General features: G+C 18.4%; 5 protein-coding genes and 1 non-coding gene across 6 annotated transcripts; 5 read left to right on the top strand and 1 right to left on the bottom strand.

Annotated features, from left to right (window-relative positions):
- Positions 1-2,524: 2,524 nt before the first annotated feature.
- On the top strand, positions 2,525-4,987 carry PADL01_1222900 (endoplasmin, putative; the record flags this gene model as incomplete). Its single annotated transcript, XM_028683187.1, has 1 exon — positions 2,525-4,987. One exon carries the CDS (start codon positions 2,525-2,527, stop codon positions 4,985-4,987), a length of 2,463 nt encoding a protein of 820 aa, XP_028539390.1.
- Positions 4,988-6,345: 1,358 nt separating this feature from the next.
- On the top strand, positions 6,346-6,493 carry PADL01_1222800. The gene has a single exon (XR_003699372.1). It is a non-coding gene; the product is annotated as a small nucleolar RNA snoR15 (non-coding RNA).
- A 796-nt stretch (positions 6,494-7,289) lies between these two features.
- PADL01_1222700 (conserved Plasmodium protein, unknown function) lies at positions 7,290-8,846 on the top strand (the record flags this gene model as incomplete). The annotated part of the gene is made up of 1 exon (XM_028683186.1): positions 7,290-8,846. One exon carries the CDS (start codon positions 7,290-7,292, stop codon positions 8,844-8,846), a length of 1,557 nt encoding a protein of 518 aa, XP_028539389.1.
- A 951-nt stretch (positions 8,847-9,797) lies between these two features.
- Positions 9,798-11,492, top strand: PADL01_1222600 (conserved protein, unknown function; the record flags this gene model as incomplete). The annotated part of the gene is made up of 1 exon (XM_028683185.1): positions 9,798-11,492. One exon carries the CDS (start codon positions 9,798-9,800, stop codon positions 11,490-11,492), a length of 1,695 nt encoding a protein of 564 aa, XP_028539388.1.
- A 1,894-nt stretch (positions 11,493-13,386) lies between these two features.
- Positions 13,387-16,035, top strand: PADL01_1222500 (conserved Plasmodium membrane protein, unknown function; the record flags this gene model as incomplete). Its single annotated transcript, XM_028683184.1, has 1 exon — positions 13,387-16,035. The coding sequence occupies one exon, from the start codon at positions 13,387-13,389 to the stop codon at positions 16,033-16,035; it is 2,649 nt and encodes an 882-aa protein (XP_028539387.1).
- Positions 16,036-17,008: 973 nt separating this feature from the next.
- On the bottom strand, positions 17,009-19,117 carry PADL01_1222400 (conserved Plasmodium protein, unknown function; the record flags this gene model as incomplete). Its single annotated transcript, XM_028683183.1, has 1 exon — positions 17,009-19,117. The coding sequence occupies one exon, from the start codon at positions 19,115-19,117 to the stop codon at positions 17,009-17,011; it is 2,109 nt and encodes a 702-aa protein (XP_028539386.1).
- Between the last annotated feature and the right edge of the window lie 132 nt (positions 19,118-19,249).

Below are 19,249 nucleotides of genomic sequence, written 5' to 3'. Positions count from 1 at the left end.
TAATATATGATAAATTTATTTTAAAATTGATACAAAAAGGCGTACACCTTTATATATTATAATACATATTAGGTGGATATTTATTTTATTATTTAGATACCCCCTACAAATATATGTACACATAAATATATGCATATATAAAAATAAAAATATTTATTTAGTACATATATAATTATGTATTATATAAATTATATATATAAATATATTATATACTATTAAAAAAAAAAATATATATAATATATATATATATATATATATATATATTTTACATAAATCGCACACATATAAAAAAATAAATATATATTATATAATATATATATTGTTATATATATATATATATATATATATATATATATATCACCATCATATATTAATATATTTATAAATCAAAATATATTAATGTCTTTGTTATATTATTCATTTTAATATTTGAAAAAAAAAATTATCTTAATATTGCTACTTTTTTTTTTAATTTATAATGTATAAGCAAATTACTATTAATAAATAAAAAACATAAAATAAACTTAAACAGTTTTAAGCATCCCAATTTAATGATGGGGAATCAATTGTTTCTTTCTTTCTATCTTTCTTTCTTTCTTTCTTTCTTTCTTTCTTTCTTTCCTTTTTTTTTTTTTTTTTTAAATTAGTATATAATACCTTCTTATCCGAAATAATTTAATAAATATAAAAATATATATATATAAAATAAAGAAATAATAAAGATTAGATAAATATACATATATGTTTAGTTGTACTCCTAATATTATTTGTTTATAAAGAAAAACAATATATGGATTGAATATTAATAGGAAAAAAAAAAAAAAAAAAAATTGAATAACTAAGCTAAGAAGGAATATATTTTATATAGTATTTCCTTATTTTACATTTTAGCTTAAATAATATATAATTAAATATATGTATATAAATATATATATATTATATATATTATATATATATTTATTTATTTTTCCCTTATGAACAAATTGATTGTTGATCAAATGTTAAAAATGTTTACGAATTTTATATTTATTTTGTTTTCCAATATAAATAATAATATACCATTATATATATATATTTTTAAGAAAAAATAGATGTGTATCTCCATATATATATATATGGAAATAATGATATTATAAAGGTCTAGAAAAATATTTTTTTAAATTTATTTGTATCTTAAATATAAGTGTACGTAGATCCTTACGATATTAATGATATGCTCTTTTTTTTTTTTTTTTTTTTCTTTATAATATTATATAATATATATATATATATAATTATTATTTTTGTTTCCTTTGCGTACATATTTTATTTTAAGGAAAATTAATTGTTCAAAATATAAAAAAAATATATATTTATATCTATATTATATATATATATATATATATATATATATTTATATATTTGTAAATATTCTTTTTTTTTTTCCCCTTTTCTTTTATTTTTTTATATAATCTTATTTTAATAATTTTAAAAAATATGAGAACAACAAAAGAAAAAAATTTAAATAAAAAAATTTACTAATAATAATAAAATAAGAAATAAACAAATAAATAAGTATATTTAAGTTATTTATAAAACAGGTTAATAATTATTATATATTATTTATATTTATAGCATAAAAAAGCAAGTAGAAAAATTTATATATGGGCTTCTTCAAAGAAAAAGTGGAATTTACGTATATATCTAAAGCGTATATAAATACAAAAAATAGGATCGTACACAAATACATAATAAATAATAAAATATAATAATATATGTATAAATTTATTAATATGGATATTAAATATTATATGTATATATATATATATATATATATAATATAATATTTTATTGCATATATATATATAAATATATATATACATAAATATATAAAAAAAAAAAAAAAAAATGTAAAAAAATGTAAATATTTTTTATTTTCATTTATTCTTTTTTTTTTTTTTTTTTTTTTTATACTATTCATTTTTTGATAAATACAAAACTTATTATATTTTTTAAATTAAGTGTTTTTTTGTCATGTGTTTATATATATAAAATAATATATATAATATATAAACAGAAAATTATAATAAAAGTTTCATAATATATATATATATAATATATATTATTTTATTTATTATTTTCTTTATATGTTTCTTGTGTAATTTTTTGTTTTACATTTATATTCTTATATATATATATTTATTTATTTATTTTATATAAATATATCCATTTTTATGTACTATTCTCTTTTTTTTTTTTTTTTTCCTTTAAAAGGAAGGCAGACAATATTTTGTGTAAAATATTAAATTAAAAAGAAATATATAAAAAATATATATATATATATATATATATATATATATTTATATTTATTTTTATATTTGAGAATATATACACAGTTACACTTCCATTTAGTGATACTAATTTTTGTACGTATAAAAGAATATTCTTTTTTAAAAACATAAAAAAAGTATAAATAAATATATATATATATATTTTTATTTTATTATTTATTCATTAAAGTGTCGTATTTTATCGTTTGGCGGAAATGAAATTGAATAAGATATATTCTTTTATTTTCCTTTTTTTTGTGTTATGTGTATTACAAGAAAATGTAAGAAGGGTTTCATGTGATAGTAGTGCTGAAGGTGATAATGGAACAAATGGTGTGTCAGCATCAGGGGATGATAAGAAGGAAATAAAAAGAGATAGAGACACATTAGAAGAAATTGAAGAAGGAGAGAAACCAACTGAATCGATGGAAAGTCATCAATATCAAACTGAAGTAACAAGATTAATGGATATTATAGTTAATTCTTTATATACTCAAAAAGAAGTATTTTTAAGAGAATTAATATCTAATGCAGCTGATGCATTAGAAAAGATTAGATTTTTATCTTTATCTGATGAAAGTGTATTAGGAGAAGAAAAGAAATTAGAAATACGTATTTCAGCAAATAAAGAAAAGAATATTTTATCAATTACAGATACAGGTATAGGTATGACAAAAGATGATTTAATAAATAATTTAGGTACAATTGCAAAATCTGGTACATCAAACTTTTTAGAAGCTATATCTAAAAGTGGAGGAGATATGAGTTTAATTGGTCAATTTGGTGTCGGTTTTTATTCTGCATTTTTAGTAGCTGATAAAGTGATTGTATATACAAAAAATAATGAAGATGAACAATATATATGGGAATCAACAGCAGATGCTAAATTTACTATATATAAAGACCCAAGAGGAGCTACATTAAAAAGAGGTACACGTATATCATTACATTTAAAAGAAGATGCAACTAATTTATTAAATGATAAAAAATTAATGGATTTAATTTCTAAATATAGTCAATTTATACAATTCCCTATATATTTATTACATGAAAATGTATACACTGAAGAGGTCTTAGCAGATATTGCTAAAGAAATGGTAAATGATCCAAATTATGATAGTGTAAAAGTAGAAGAAACTGATGACCCTAATAAAAAAACAAGAACAGTTGAGAAGAAAGTCAAAAAATGGACACTTATGAATGAACAAAGACCCATATGGTTAAGACCACCAAAAGAATTAAAAGATGAAGATTATAATCAATTTTTTACTGTTTTATCTGGTTATAATGATAAACCATTATATCATATACATTTTTTTGCAGAAGGTGAAATTGAATTTAAATGTTTAATTTATATTCCATCTAAAGCACCATCTATGAATGATCAGTTGTATGCTAAACAAAATTCTCTCAAATTATATGTTAGAAGAGTTTTAGTTGCAGATGAATTTGTTGAATTCTTACCCAGATATATGAGCTTTGTTAAGGGTGTGGTTGACAGTGATGATTTACCTCTTAATGTATCTAGAGAACAATTACAACAAAATAAAATATTGAAAGCAGTTTCTAAACGTATTGTACGTAAAATATTAGATACGTTCCATAAATTATATAAAGAAGGTAAGAAAAATAAAGAAACCCTACGATCTGAATTAGAAAATGAAAGTGATGAAGAGAAAAAAAAAGAAATTACGAAAAAATTAAGTGAACCAAGCACATATAAATTAATATATAAAGAATATAGAAAATTTTTAAAGAGTGGTTGTTATGAAGATGATATTAATCGTAATAAAATTGCAAAATTACTTTTATTCAAAACTATGCAATATCCAAAAAGTATATCTTTAGATACATATATTGAACATATGAAACCTGATCAAAAATTCATTTATTATGCTTCTGGAGATTCTTATGAATATTTAGCCAAAATACCACAATTACAAATCTTTAAGAAAAAAAATATTGATGTACTTTTCTTAACAGAATCTGTTGATGAATCATGTATACAAAGAGTACAAGAATATGAAGGAAAGAAATTTAAATCTATTCAAAAAGGAGAAATCACTTTTGAATTAACAGAAGAAGAAAAGAAAAAAGAACAACAAATGCAAAAAATGTATAAAGCATTAATTGATGTTATATCAGATACTTTAAAAAATCAAATATTCAAAGTAGAAATTTCTAGAAGATTAGTAGATGCACCATGTGCTGTTGTATCAACTGAATGGGGATTATCAGGACAAATGGAAAAATTAATGAAAATGAATGTTAGCAATTCTGATCAAATTAAAGCAATGAGTGGACAAAAAATTCTAGAAATTAATCCAAATCATCCAATTATGATAGATCTTTTAAAAAGATCAGTAACAAATCCTAAAGATCTTGAACTAACAAATAGTATTAAAATTATGTACCAATCAGCTAAATTAGCATCAGGATTTGATTTAGAAGATACTGCAGATTTGGCTCAAATTGTTTATGATCATATTAATCAAAAATTAGGAGTTGATAATAATTTAAAAATTGACGATTTAGATCCATCTATATTTGAAACCAAAAAAATTGAAGATGAAAATGACTCATCTAAATTTGAAGAGGAAATCAATATAGATGATGAAATACAAAAAAAGGATAATAATGGAGATGATGATTTAAATATTAAAAGTGACGAATTATAAGCTCACTAAAAGGAAATAATATATAAAATATATATATATATATAAATATTTATTTAAATATATTATGAAATACTATATAAATTAAATATATTCTTAGTACAAAATATACATATAAATGAAAAAAAAAAAAAAAAAAAAAAAATACATATATATATAATTTTACTTTGGGTTTATATATTATTTATATATAATTAAATGCCCAAAAAAAATTAATAAATAATAGGAACAAATTAAATTTTTTTTTTTTTTTTATTATATATAAAAATATTACATATATAGAATAATTTCAAAAAAAAAAAACAAAAAAAAACGAAAAATAAAGAAGAAAAAAAAAATAATTATTTATCTAATTAAATGATGAATATTAATATATTGTGGAAAAGACAAGATTATTATATAGATATAATTTTATTCGATTTATATATAAATTTATATAATATATATATAATACATGAATGCTTGATATAATTTTTTTTTTTTTTTTTTTTTTTTTTTTTATTTTAAATACAAAGATCAATTTTTATGTATGTTCATAAAAACGCATTTTCTGAACTTTATATTTAAAATAAAAAAAAATAAAATTATTATAGATAAATAAATATATATATCTATATAAATATAATTGATATAATATTAAGAATTAATAATCATATACTTTTTAATACTAATAATACAATTATATATGTTATTATTAAGAGAATTGTATATAATATCTTATATACATGTTATAGGAAAAATATTAAATAATTTTTTTACAATTATTTAATGAATATATACATTACGGTTCCAACTTTAATAATATATATATATATATATATATATATAATATAATATTTTTTTTTTTTTTTTTTTCGATTATGTAAATTAAATTATACAGTATAGAAAATTATGTAATACTAAATTTATATATTTTCTATACACTATATGAATAAAACTTGATACGTATATTTTTATAAATTTTATTTTATTTTTTAACTGAAATATAATATAATTTTATAAAAATATATACATTTTATATTTTCCAAAGTGTTATATATATATATATATATATATATATATATATGTTTATATCCATTGAATATTTTCTTTATATATTTCCAATATACAATATTTTAAAATAACAAATTAAATTAAAATATCAATATGTCATTTTAATAATAAAAGAATGGGTACATATATGTTTCTATTTGTGTTTAGGACGTATTTTTTTTTGATATAATTTTATTATTTGTTTTTCTTAAAAGAATCATTATTAATAGTTCTAAGATATCCTGAAAGATAATAACGAAAGAACAGTTACATAATTTATATTTAAAAAATTAGTATATAGAAATAAGGTTATTCTTTTTCTTTTCTTTTTTATATGATGAGAAAACTTAATTGGCGATATTGTTATTTATATTATGCTTACTTTTAATTCTTTGAAAGTATGTATAAAAAATAATGAAGTAAATGAGCGTCAAAAGAATGAGTAGTTTTCAATCTGATAAAAAAAAAAAAGAAAAAAAAAAAAAAAAAAATAACAATCCGAAAGCTTTTATTTCCATATATATATAATATATATTTTGTATTGTAAGTTCAGTTTTGCTATTTAGTATATTCCTTTATATATATATATATATATATATATATATATATATAATTTTCATTTTAATTGTTTTAAAAACTTATGAAATAAAAAAAAAATAATAATAAAATAATATATTTGTATATATTAATTATATAAAATAAATACTTGTTTAAAATGGGCATTTATAAAAGTTATATAGCATTCTTATTTTACACACAAGAGGGAACTCATTCATAGAAATAAAAAAAAAAAAAAAATAATAAATGAAATAAAATAATATAATATAAAACATATATATTTATATATATCCCATTTAAATACAATATATATATAAGAATATTTTTATGTTTACTCATTTAATTAAATATATAATAATATTCAATATTAAAGAAAAGAAGGGGGGAATATTATTTTTTTATGAAGTTTATATGACCTTTATATTTCTCTCAAAATTTTTTTTATAATTGATTATTTTTTTTCATCAAAAATACAACCATAGATTTAGAACATAGTTATGTTGTAAATATATATTATAGCAGTATAATAAATATATTATGTATATGTGAGTACTCCATTTGACATATTAAAAGTAAGAATTTGTTTATTTCTGATCATAAATAAGCATATATATATATATATATATATATATATATATATATATATGTGTATGTATATTCTATTATAACCTGTTAAATATATATCTCATATATATGATTATTTAATTTTGTTAAAATGGAAAGGAACTTATTAAATAATGATTATTCAGTAAAGAATAAGAATCGTTTATATAATTATAATATATACAAGAATAATAAGTATGAAATAGGTCCAAAGAAGTTATATCATTTGTTAATACGTGTAGGTATAACATTCTTAACCATATTTATAGTTTCTCTATTTATAAAACATAATAAGTTTAAGGAAAAAAATAATTTGTTTCTTATGGTTACTAGTCCTGATGTGTTAGAACTATTTAATTGTTTAGGATTTCCATCTAATAGTAAAGAAATAGTATATGGGAAATTAGAAAACTGGGGATTTAATTTATCTGACATTGGTGATATAGAAATAAATAAAAATTATAAAGATGAAGATTTGTCTACTTATAAATATTCGATAAATACATATAAGAATATATTGTTATCTTCCTTTGAAGTAAATAAAGTGAATAGTTTAATTGATAAAAATAACTTATTATATATGTATTTAGAATTATTAAAAAAAAAAGAAATCAAAACATTTTATGAGTTTTTAAATACTTTCATGATATTACAAGATTTAAATTGTTTGCCTGTAAATTATAAGGGAATATATATGAATGGGAATTTATTTATCCGCAAAAATGAATATGATATATTTAAATCTGATATAAATGTTATAAAAGAAAAATATGGTAAAATGTTAATTGAAGAAGAACCATATTTATATTTAACATATCATGGAGGTAAGAAAAAGAATTCTATTCATAATATTTGTAAATTTTCAAGAGATGGATATTTTTTAGGATCTGTTTTGTTACCCTTTGAAGAAAATGGTATATTTTTTAATTCTATAAGTTTAAGAGGATTATTATTATATGAAAACAAATTATATGTTGCAGATTCATTTAAAGAGAATTCAAAAATCCTAATCTTTTCAGATAGTATATCTAATTTATCAAATAGAAGAGAATATATTTCTACATTTATAACACAAAATTATAAAACCAATCCATTAATGATACATCCATATGGTATAAAAAAATATAATGATTATTTTTATATAAGTTCACAAAATACAGGAACTGTTTTACGTTTTAACGTAGAAAATGGACAACTAGGAGAACCAGTAGATTTATATAAAAACACATCACAAGGTTTAGTAATTAAATTAAATAACAATGATGAAATACGTGGTCTTGATTTTGATAATACTGGAAAATGTTATGTTTCAAATAAACAAGTAGGTGTACAAATATATGATACGAATTTTAAGCTTATAAGAATTCTTCCAGTTTTTTCTCCTATATCTATTCTTTATAATAGTACAAATAATCATATACTAGTTGGTAGCTCAACAACACATGATATAAAAGAATATGATGTCAATAATTATGAACTTATTAAAGTTATTAAACACCCATTACTTAAACATGTTGCAGGTATAAATATATATGAGGATTCTCTTTTTGTAGTCTCTCAAAAAAAAAATAAATTATTGGAATTTTCATTATCGTCTAGTTTGTTAAAAAGTATTACCATAGATGGATTCAGTGATATAGGAGAGCGTGTCATATTATCACCAACATGAAGAGATCCTATTTTCATCCCACATTATAAACACATAAATAAACATATATACACATATATATATATATATATATTGAGAGAAATTAATATATTTTTTCTCATTTTTATTTATAAGTCTTATAATTTTGCAGAACAATTATAAATATATAATAATATTATGTTTAGTATGTTTTCTTTTATATTATAATTTTTTTTATCCATTTATAATATACATATATTATATATACATATATATATATATATATATATATTTAATATAAGACTTCAATTTCTTAACAAACAAATTAATTTTTTATTTAAACACTTCTCCATTATTTGATTAAATAAAATAAAATAATATGAATAAAATTTATATATTGTTTTATTTGAAATTATTTTTTGGTTAACCATTATGATGATAAAATAAAAAAGAAAAAAAACATATATATATATATATATATAAAATTTTAATTATACACATATGTTATATGTATATATATATATATATATTTTTCCATATTATATTTAAAAAACTACATTTTATATTTTTATCATAAAAATTATTTATTTTTTAAACATATTTTTTTGAATATGATTAAGTAAAAAAATAAAAAAATTAACACTTAACAAAATTATATACAACATTTGGTATATATATATATATTTTTTTTTTTTTCCTTATAATTTTATATTTTAGGGGATATACAATGTTCTAAGATAATTTTATAAAAACGAAATAATATGGTATATTATTTTCTTATATCTTACACATATATTTAAAAATGTACTTGATTTTTTTATTATTATAATATGTTTTTCAAAAATATTATATTTTTCAGTGTATAAAAAGATATAAATATTAGAACCCTTCATAATCGAATTTTTTTTTTTTTTATTATTGTTTTTTTTTTTTTTTTTGAATTTTTATTTCAATATTTCCGAGCTGATCCTATAACATAATGATATTATTAACATGAAAATTTTTTCCCTCTTGCTCCTGTTGGTTCTCTACTTATGTGATTTGTGCTTAAGTAGAATGTTTCGCTTAAACTTTATTAAAAATAATACACCTAGAATAAAAAAACAAAGTCAAGATAATATAAGAAATATAAAAAGAGGAGTAGAAAAATTATTTAGTTCTAGCAATAAGAATAAGGATTGTGAAGTAAATACTTTTTATGGGATTAAAGAAAAAGGATTTAAAACAGATAGGGCTCCTCCTTATTTACTTAATTTTAAGAATTGCAGAGATATTTTAGCATATACAAATGATATAGATAAAGATTGTTTATTACAAATACAAAACTTGGCTAAATTAGATATAATAAAAGGACATATCACTATATTACCAGATGTACATTTAGGGAAAGGAATAATTATAGGATCTGTATTTTTAACAAAAGATTTTATTATCCCTAATGGCGTTGGTGTAGATATTGGATGTGGTGTTTTATGTATTAAAATAAATAATTTAAAAAAAAAAGATTTAAATGAAAAAATTATAAATAATATATATAATAAAATTAAGAGAAATATTCCTTTAAGTTTTGATATGCATGATCAAGGAGTGTTTGATTCAAAGAATATTTTTTCTAGTTTATTAAATACATATGGTAGTCCAAATATTAAGGGTATAATACAACCTAAACATTTTAAGCAGTTAGGTACATTGGGTGGTGGGAATCACTTTATAGAAATTGTCTATGATGCATCTAATGATTGGGATAAAATAGAGAAAGAAGAATTAAGTATAAAAGATGAGACAAATAATATAAATATGAAAGATAATATGTCCAACAAAAATGATGTAATTCAAAAAAATTGTGCAATAAATACTTCTATTTTGCATAATAAAGAAAAAAGAAATAACATTTCTAATAATAATTCTGTGGATAAAAAAAATGAAATATTAACAGAGTATAATTATTCTAATGTACATAATGATATTTCTTTAAATAATAAAAATGATGATCTATCAGATGTTTATATTTTAATCCACTCAGGTAGTCGAAATATAGGAAAAAGTGTTGCTGAATTTTATGATATACTAGCAAGTGAAGAAAGCAAAATGAAAAGAAATGATTTAGCTTACTTAGATTTAAAAAAAGATAATGGGAAAAATTATTTAAAAGACATGAAAGTGTGTTTAGAATATGCAAAATATAATAGAATATATATGATGAAAATAATTGAAAAAATTATATATGAAGAAACTAAGTGTACTTTAAATTGGGATCAATCTATAAATATACATCACAATTTTTGTAATTATGAACAAGTTGTATATCTTGATAATAATGAAATAAAAAAGGAATACATGTATGTGACAAGAAAAGGTGCTACATCCTCGAAAAAAAATCAATATGGTATTATTCCTGGAAATATGAAAACAGGTTCCTATATAGTAAAAGGTAAAGGAAATGTTTTATCATATAATTCATGTTCCCATGGTTGTGGAAGAGTATTAAGTAGAACAAAAGCAAAACAATTTATCAAACAACAAGAATTTATTGATATTATGAAAGGAGTTAAATGTGATACAAATAATAAAATTAGAGATGAAGCACCTCAAGCTTATAAAAACCTAAATCAAGTTTTAAAAAATCAGGAATCATTAATATATCTAATCAAAAAGTTAAATCCAATAATTAATATAAAGGGCTTCTAAATGAAAATAGCCACAACATAAAATTAAGGCAACATAGATATATTATATATATATATATTAAATGTAGTCATTATATATATAATATTATTTTATTTTTTTTTATTCATTATGTTTATTTTTTTTTTTATATTTTATTTTATATTTTATTTTTTTTTTAATTTTTTTTTTATTATTATATTATTTTATTTTTTCTATTATTTCTAAAAAATTTAATTATTTTTTTTTGTTATCATGCAATATATTTTTAATATATAAATATAAAGGTTTTTTTTTTTTATTTTGTTTCGTCATCTAATAAAATTCAATAAATATATATTTCTATAAATATATATATATATATATTATATATACATAATGTATATAATATTTATTCAATATATTTAACCTATATTATTTTTTATTTTATTTTTTGAATACTGAATGGTGCAAATTGTTCTCCCCATGACCCTTATAAAAAAATATATATTCTTCTCCGGTTCATAAAAAAAAATGTATTATTTGAAAATAATAAATTCTTTACATGTATGTAATATTAAAAAAATTATTAAGAAAAAATATATATATTCATATAAAATATATAATTTTTTCCTATGACAATAGGAATCTTTATTAATAAATATAATTATAATAATTATATATTTATAATAATAAATACATATTTAATAAAACATTCTTAATTATATCTATAATATAACATATGATATATTAATATACATATATTATTATATATATATATATAATAATATTTATTCATATATACTTTATTTTTGTTATTTTCGACCCAGAAAAAAAAAAAATATATAAAATAATAAAAATTTTTCGATGTTGCTGCATATATTATATTATATATATAAATATATTATATATATATTAATATAATATATGTAAAATATTTATTTTTTATTAGAAAATAAAAATATATTCATAATATTTATACATTAATTTTTATATAAAAAAATATATTATATATATATATATATTTTTTTTTTTTTTTTTTTGTTAAATTATATAAAATATTTATGAAATTCTATATATATATATATTTTTTTTCTTTTTAATTTTAATATTTATTATTCAAAAAAAAAAGTACATTAATATATTCTAAGGGTCACGAAATCAAAAAAAAAAAAAGAACAACAAGATAAAAAAAGAGCAAAAAAAAAAAAAAAAAAACCAAAAAAAAAAATATATTATTAATATATATATTATATAATTACTAATTTTATTTTTGATAAAGCATAATATTTCTAATAGAAAAAAAATTATGTATTTATATATTAAATAATTCATAATGTATGAATAGTTTAGTATATATTAATATTTAACTTTTTTTTATATTTCCTTACAAAAATAAAATAAAATAAAATTGAATAAAATACATTTTAATTCAGCATAATATAGATAATATATATATATATATATATATATATATATATTCCTTATAAAATATAGAATTAAAGTAATATATTAAAATAATGATGTTGTAATTATTTTTTATGTTCCATATATATATATGTATGTATATATATACATATAATATTTAGTTACCATTGAAAATAATGATTATATATGAAAATATATTTATTTATATATATTAAACAAAGAATTAAGCACAACCAAGTATTTTTATAAAGATATATAAAAAGAAAAACATTACGTATATTATTACTAAGGAAAGAACAAACAAAAAGGGAATATAATAAATAAATAAATAAATATATATATATATATTTTTTTTTGTTGGATACAAAAAAGAAGAAACAAAAATGAATCCCTTATTTATTTGATTAAAACATATATAAAAGTATTTATTTATATATATATATATTTTTTTTTTTATCACTTTCGATATATTTTAATTTTTTTTTTTTTTTTTTTTTTTTGTTATTCAAACATGGCACAAGATAGCTCAGATATAATATTGTCCGTATTAATAGATTTTGAAATATATATAACAATATTCATATTATTAGTATTTTTTGCAACAAAGAAAATCAATAAAATAATTGATTCCAATTTTTATAATGATGATAAATTATTTAAGAGATTATCAAAACATTTTTATATAGCAGAAGTGTCTGCATATTTTAGTCCGTTAAGATATATATTTCAGAGTGCTGTATATCATTCATATTATTTTCTAACAATATTTATATTAATATATATTTTTAGATTATATTCTAGTTATAAGAAATGGATGAGACAATATTTTGTATCATATTTTAGTTTCTCAGATTTTTATACAGAAGATATTAATGAACCAGGAATGGTTCCAGAATATGATGGATTAAATGTTACATTTATTATATCATTTGTGTTTGGAAACTTGGCTTCTTTTTATTTTTATAAATATTTATGTAATATATTTAAAAGAGATAGTAAACGATATATAGATATAAGAAGAACTAATGTATTAAATTACTGTGTAGAATTAGCAAAGGACGCTTATAATGAATTTATAAAAAGTCAACTTCAAAAAAAAAAAAAAAATACCAAAAATTCTAAAAACAAAAAAAATAAAAAAATACCCAAATTTAAATTTGAATTAAATGCTAACCCAGAAACGTTAATTATTAATAGTGATATTAATCCATATGAGCCAAATGAGAATAACGTAGGTCCTGAAATTAAACTAAAGAAAAAAAATAATATTTTATTTAAAATGCTTAACATTGTTTATATTAATACACATGTATTACATGGAGAAAATACATTATATGAAGAACATCCTTTAAAAAAGAAAAAGGACGTGAAAATTGATATCAAGAAACTTCTTTTAAAATTGGTAAAGATTTTGTGGAATTGTATAATGGCTTTAAGAAGGATACAGGCAACAAAGGATGAAATCAAAGTGGTTGATACAACGAAGGAAGAGTTGTCAAATCAAAAAAATGATAAGGAAAATGGAATGGTTGATATGAAAAATGAAGTGGTTGATATGAAAAATGGAAAGGTTGATATGAAAAATGAAGTGGTTGATATGAAAAATGGAAAGGTTGATATGAAAAACGAAATGGTTGATATGAAAAACGAAATGGTTGATATGAAAAATGAAGTGGTTGATATTGAAAATGAAACGACTGATAAAGAAAATGGAACAACTGATAAGGAATATGAGATAAATGATGTGAAAGAAGAAATGAGTGAATCCATAAATAATATGAATAATATACATAATATAGATAATTTAAATAATTCATACAATACGAATAGTACAACAAATGAGGAACATATCTCACCATCTATTAATATAAATGATATTAAAATAAATAATAATGACGAAACTGATGAAGCAAAATATACACCCCTGGGTAGTACTATTAGTAACATTAGTATGAATGGTAATGAAAAAAATGAAGATAAAATGACTGATAAAAATAATATCTTGATGAGTTCTTCAAATGCAGAAGAATTAAAAAAAAACCAAAATGATATTATTACTAGTAGCACTACTAATAATAATAATAATAATAACAATAATAATAATAACAATAATAATAATAACAATAATAATAGTAACAATAATAACAATAGTAATAATAATAAAGCTGGTGACTTGCAAAATGATGTTGTAAATAAAGAAAATATAACTGCTGAGACAGAATATACTGATATAAACTTATGTGATATAAAATCTAGTCATCATGAAGTATTCGTATGTAATTCACATTATCAATTCAAGAGCATAATTGAAATATTAATGTTAAATTTACCTATATATTTTTTCTTTAAAAATAAATTATATGTTAAAACATCATTCACCATAATGTTATATATTTTAAATTTTATTATATGGAATATTATAACAGTCCTATCTATGATTAAACCATCATTATTAGTTTATTATTATATTATAAATGAACATATTTCTCAAATATTAACTGAAAATATTAATGAGTTTGAAAAAAAAATTATGCTACACTTCTTTTATGGATTTTTTTGTTCTTCTCTTATATATTTAAAATATTATTTTAAAATAGAATTTAAATTAATAAGAATTGAACATATAAATAATATTGATAGAATGATTAATAAATCCTTGAATGAAGTTCATAAATTAAAATTGAAAAAAATGATCAAAAATTATGATAAATTAAAAATATTCCCATTACTTTTAGATTACCAAAAAAAATGTATATATGTAGAAAAAACGTTATTGAAAAATAATAAAGAAATCGAAGAATTGAAAAAACAAAGAAAATTAAAAAACGAACAATTGTGTTTAGAAAATATTAATAAAATAGCTCAATATTGTGATAAAGAAACAGCTAATGAATTATTAAACAAAATTAAAAATATATTATTAAATGAATTACCTGAAAGATTAACTAATAACTTAACTCAAAAATTAACAGATGAAATATATGATAGTATGAAAAAAGAACATATCTCATCAGAATATAAGGAAAATAATAATTTGACATCTTTATCTTCACCTTCATCTTCATTTTCTCCTCTTAAAAAAGGTTTAATACAAAGATTCATTCATGGAAGAAAGGTTAATAAGAATGATGAAGATCTAAATAATAATTCAAAAGATTAAAATAAAATATAAAAAATGAGCAAGTTGATAATTTATTTTGGGAAAATAAATATGTATCTATATGTAAAATTTGAAGAATATAAATTATATACATTCATGTATATTTTAAACAAAAAGAAAATATCATACACCAGTTGTGGGAGTACACAAAAAAAAAAATAAAAAATAAAAGAATAAATAACTTAATAATTAAATGAATAATCAAATGAATAATCAAATGATAGACATTATTTATAACAAAAAAAATAAATAAATAAATAAATAAATAAAACCAAAAATTAATGAAAAAAATAAAAGTATATATTATATATATTAATATATATATTTTTTTTGTATGGTTTAGGTATATAATGATAAATTAATATATTATTATATGCATCTACATTAATATATACAATTAATATTATAGACAATTCCTTGTATATATATCATTCGGTCTTATATATATTATATATATATAATATATATATTTTTTTTTTTTTTTTTTTTTGTTAAGTAACTTAAATTCACTTTGTTTATGTTATTTGTTCGTATTAATATAAATTTTTCGAATATTTAACAATAAAAGTATATGTACAATATAAACATTGTGCATATATAATTATATATATTTTTTTATTATTTTTTAATGTTTTTTTGAATTTTTTATCATTTTTGTTATTGATTTATGAATTTTGATTTTTATATTTTTTTTTAATTATAGTTATACATTAATTTAATACATTATTTATATTTATTTTGTTTTTGGACTATTCCATTATAATTATAATGTTTTAATAATAATCAATTTATTTAAAAAAACTTTCTACTAATTTAATAATTTTTTTTTTTTAAAATAAATTATACTAACATATAAATATATATATATATATATATATATATATATATATATATATATATATATATATATGTGTATTTTTGTATTTATTTATTTATTTATTCACTAATTTGTTGATTTATTCCTATTTATTCTTTAAAATGGATGTCTGTTCCATGATTGTTTTGTATTTTTGGACCTTAGAAATTTGAAAGGATTTTTTTCAGGTACATATTTATATTTATAATTTTCATACAATTCTGAATGTGTATAATTTGATGGTAATAACTCATCTTTATCATCGGTAACAGCTGATTGTTTTTTTAGCCAGTTATCGAAAATATGTACTCCTTCATCCCAATCATATTTATATTTGAATTCTTGATTTTTATTTTTTTTATTTTTATATTTATTATTAATTGAATAAAATTTTTTGAAATCTTCTTCAAAGTCGTAATTATCATCATATATTCCTACACCTATGTATATATTTCCAGCTGGTCCAAGAATAACATAATCTTTATTATTTTCAATATTTTTTAAATTTTCTTTTGTTTTTAATAGACATTTACATAAATTTGATGAGGATATAACATAATCAGCTGATTCTTTATAGAATGCTTTAGTATGAATATAATTATATTCACTAAATGCGAATAAGAATATTTTGACTGGTAGATAGGAACCTGGTTTCATCATTAATTTTAAAGAACAATAACCATCTATGGAATTATTCATACCATCAGGATAATACCATAATTGTAAATGATCAAAACCTCCTAAATTAAATATTGGAGACTTAATTGGTTGACCTAATCTTTTAGTATATTGTTTAGATAATAAAGGTACAAAATTGATAGGCCATATAAAATTCATACCTACTGATATATTTGCAGGATATGTTTCAGCAGATCCTATAAATTGAACATCAAAATAATTATTTTGTACTTTTTCTAAACCACCATAACCTGTATTATTATGACTTCTTTGATAATAATTATTAGAATAATAATTTTCTTCTAATTTTTCTTGATCAATTGAATCTATTAAATCTTTAACTGTATCATCATAATATTTCCAATTTCCCCTTTTAATATCATTACTTATATTATTTACATTCCATCTTCTTTTCTGTTTTATTCCACTATCTTTTTTTTTCTGTTCTTCTCTTTTACGTCCAGTTCTTAAATGTACATTAGATGGATTTAAATAACTAGGAACAGAAGAATCAAATTCACTTTTTTCATTTATTTCATTTATATTTTCTCCATGATTTATATAAGCATATCCTGGATAATTCCTATCATATAATATTTTACCTATACTTGAATCCATATAATAATGTGTTCCTACTTTTTTATATCTTTCTATTTTTCCTTCTTTTGTTAAATCATCACTTTTTTTTACTTCTTCATTTTTATCCATTTCTCTCTTTTTTTTTTTTTCCTCATTAGATACATTTAATATATATTCTATATCTTTTTCAAACTTATTTAGTTCTCCAGTTGTATTACAATTATTCCCTTTCTTTATATTTTTATCATATTTTTCATTTTTCTTTGTCTGATTAGAATCAGGATTTCCAATTTTCTCACCCATACTAGATTTAATATATTCATTATAATCATCATTTGTGAAAGGCGTAGATATTTCTGGTTTTATTTTAACTTTCCTAGTGTCAGCAAAACCTTCTAACTTTTCTCCTTCAATCATTAGAAGAGGTAATCCTTCATATAGTGTAATATCTTTTACATCTTCAATTTTTTTTTCATTTATTTCTTCATCTTTTGATTCTTCACTTTTTTTATATTCCATTAATTTCATATGTAATTCAGGTGCTATTTCTTCTAAATTTTCGACATTTTCTAATTCTAGGCAATCATCACCATCATCAACATTTTTCGTTTTTTCTTTAGCATCTTGGTTTAATAAATCTTTAAATTGTTTAGGGTTAAAAAAATTGCTTTGTGTAGCATATAAAATATTTACTTTATCATTTCTATTCTTTTTATTATTTAAAAAATATTCTTTATTTTTTTTTTTTTTATAATTCTGTTTTTTTTCATTTGTATTGTTTATTATGAACAATTTTATGATAGTATGCCCATTATTCCTTTTATGGAAAATACTATCAATTTTCTTCTTTTTTTCGTTTGACAAATTATTTATGGGGTAAAAAACATTCCTTTTATTCTTTAACAAACAAAGGTTATTTTTCATAAGGACGAAAAACAAAACATTTAACAGGAAAAATCCAAGGATCATTATTATAAAGTAATATATATATATATATGTATATATATGCAAAATAGCTATTCCATTTTTTTTATGTTTTTTTTTTTTTGAATATACTTTAAATTATCAAGGGATAAATTAGAATAAAAAAAATAAAAATTT

Source organism: Plasmodium sp. gorilla clade G2 (assembly GCF_900097015.1).
Source record: "Plasmodium sp. gorilla clade G2 genome assembly, chromosome: 12".
Classification (NCBI taxonomy): domain Eukaryota; phylum Apicomplexa; class Aconoidasida; order Haemosporida; family Plasmodiidae; genus Plasmodium; species Plasmodium adleri (nom. inval.).
Note: the sequence above shows the minus strand (reverse complement) of the source record. Positions and strands in the feature narration are given on the sequence as shown.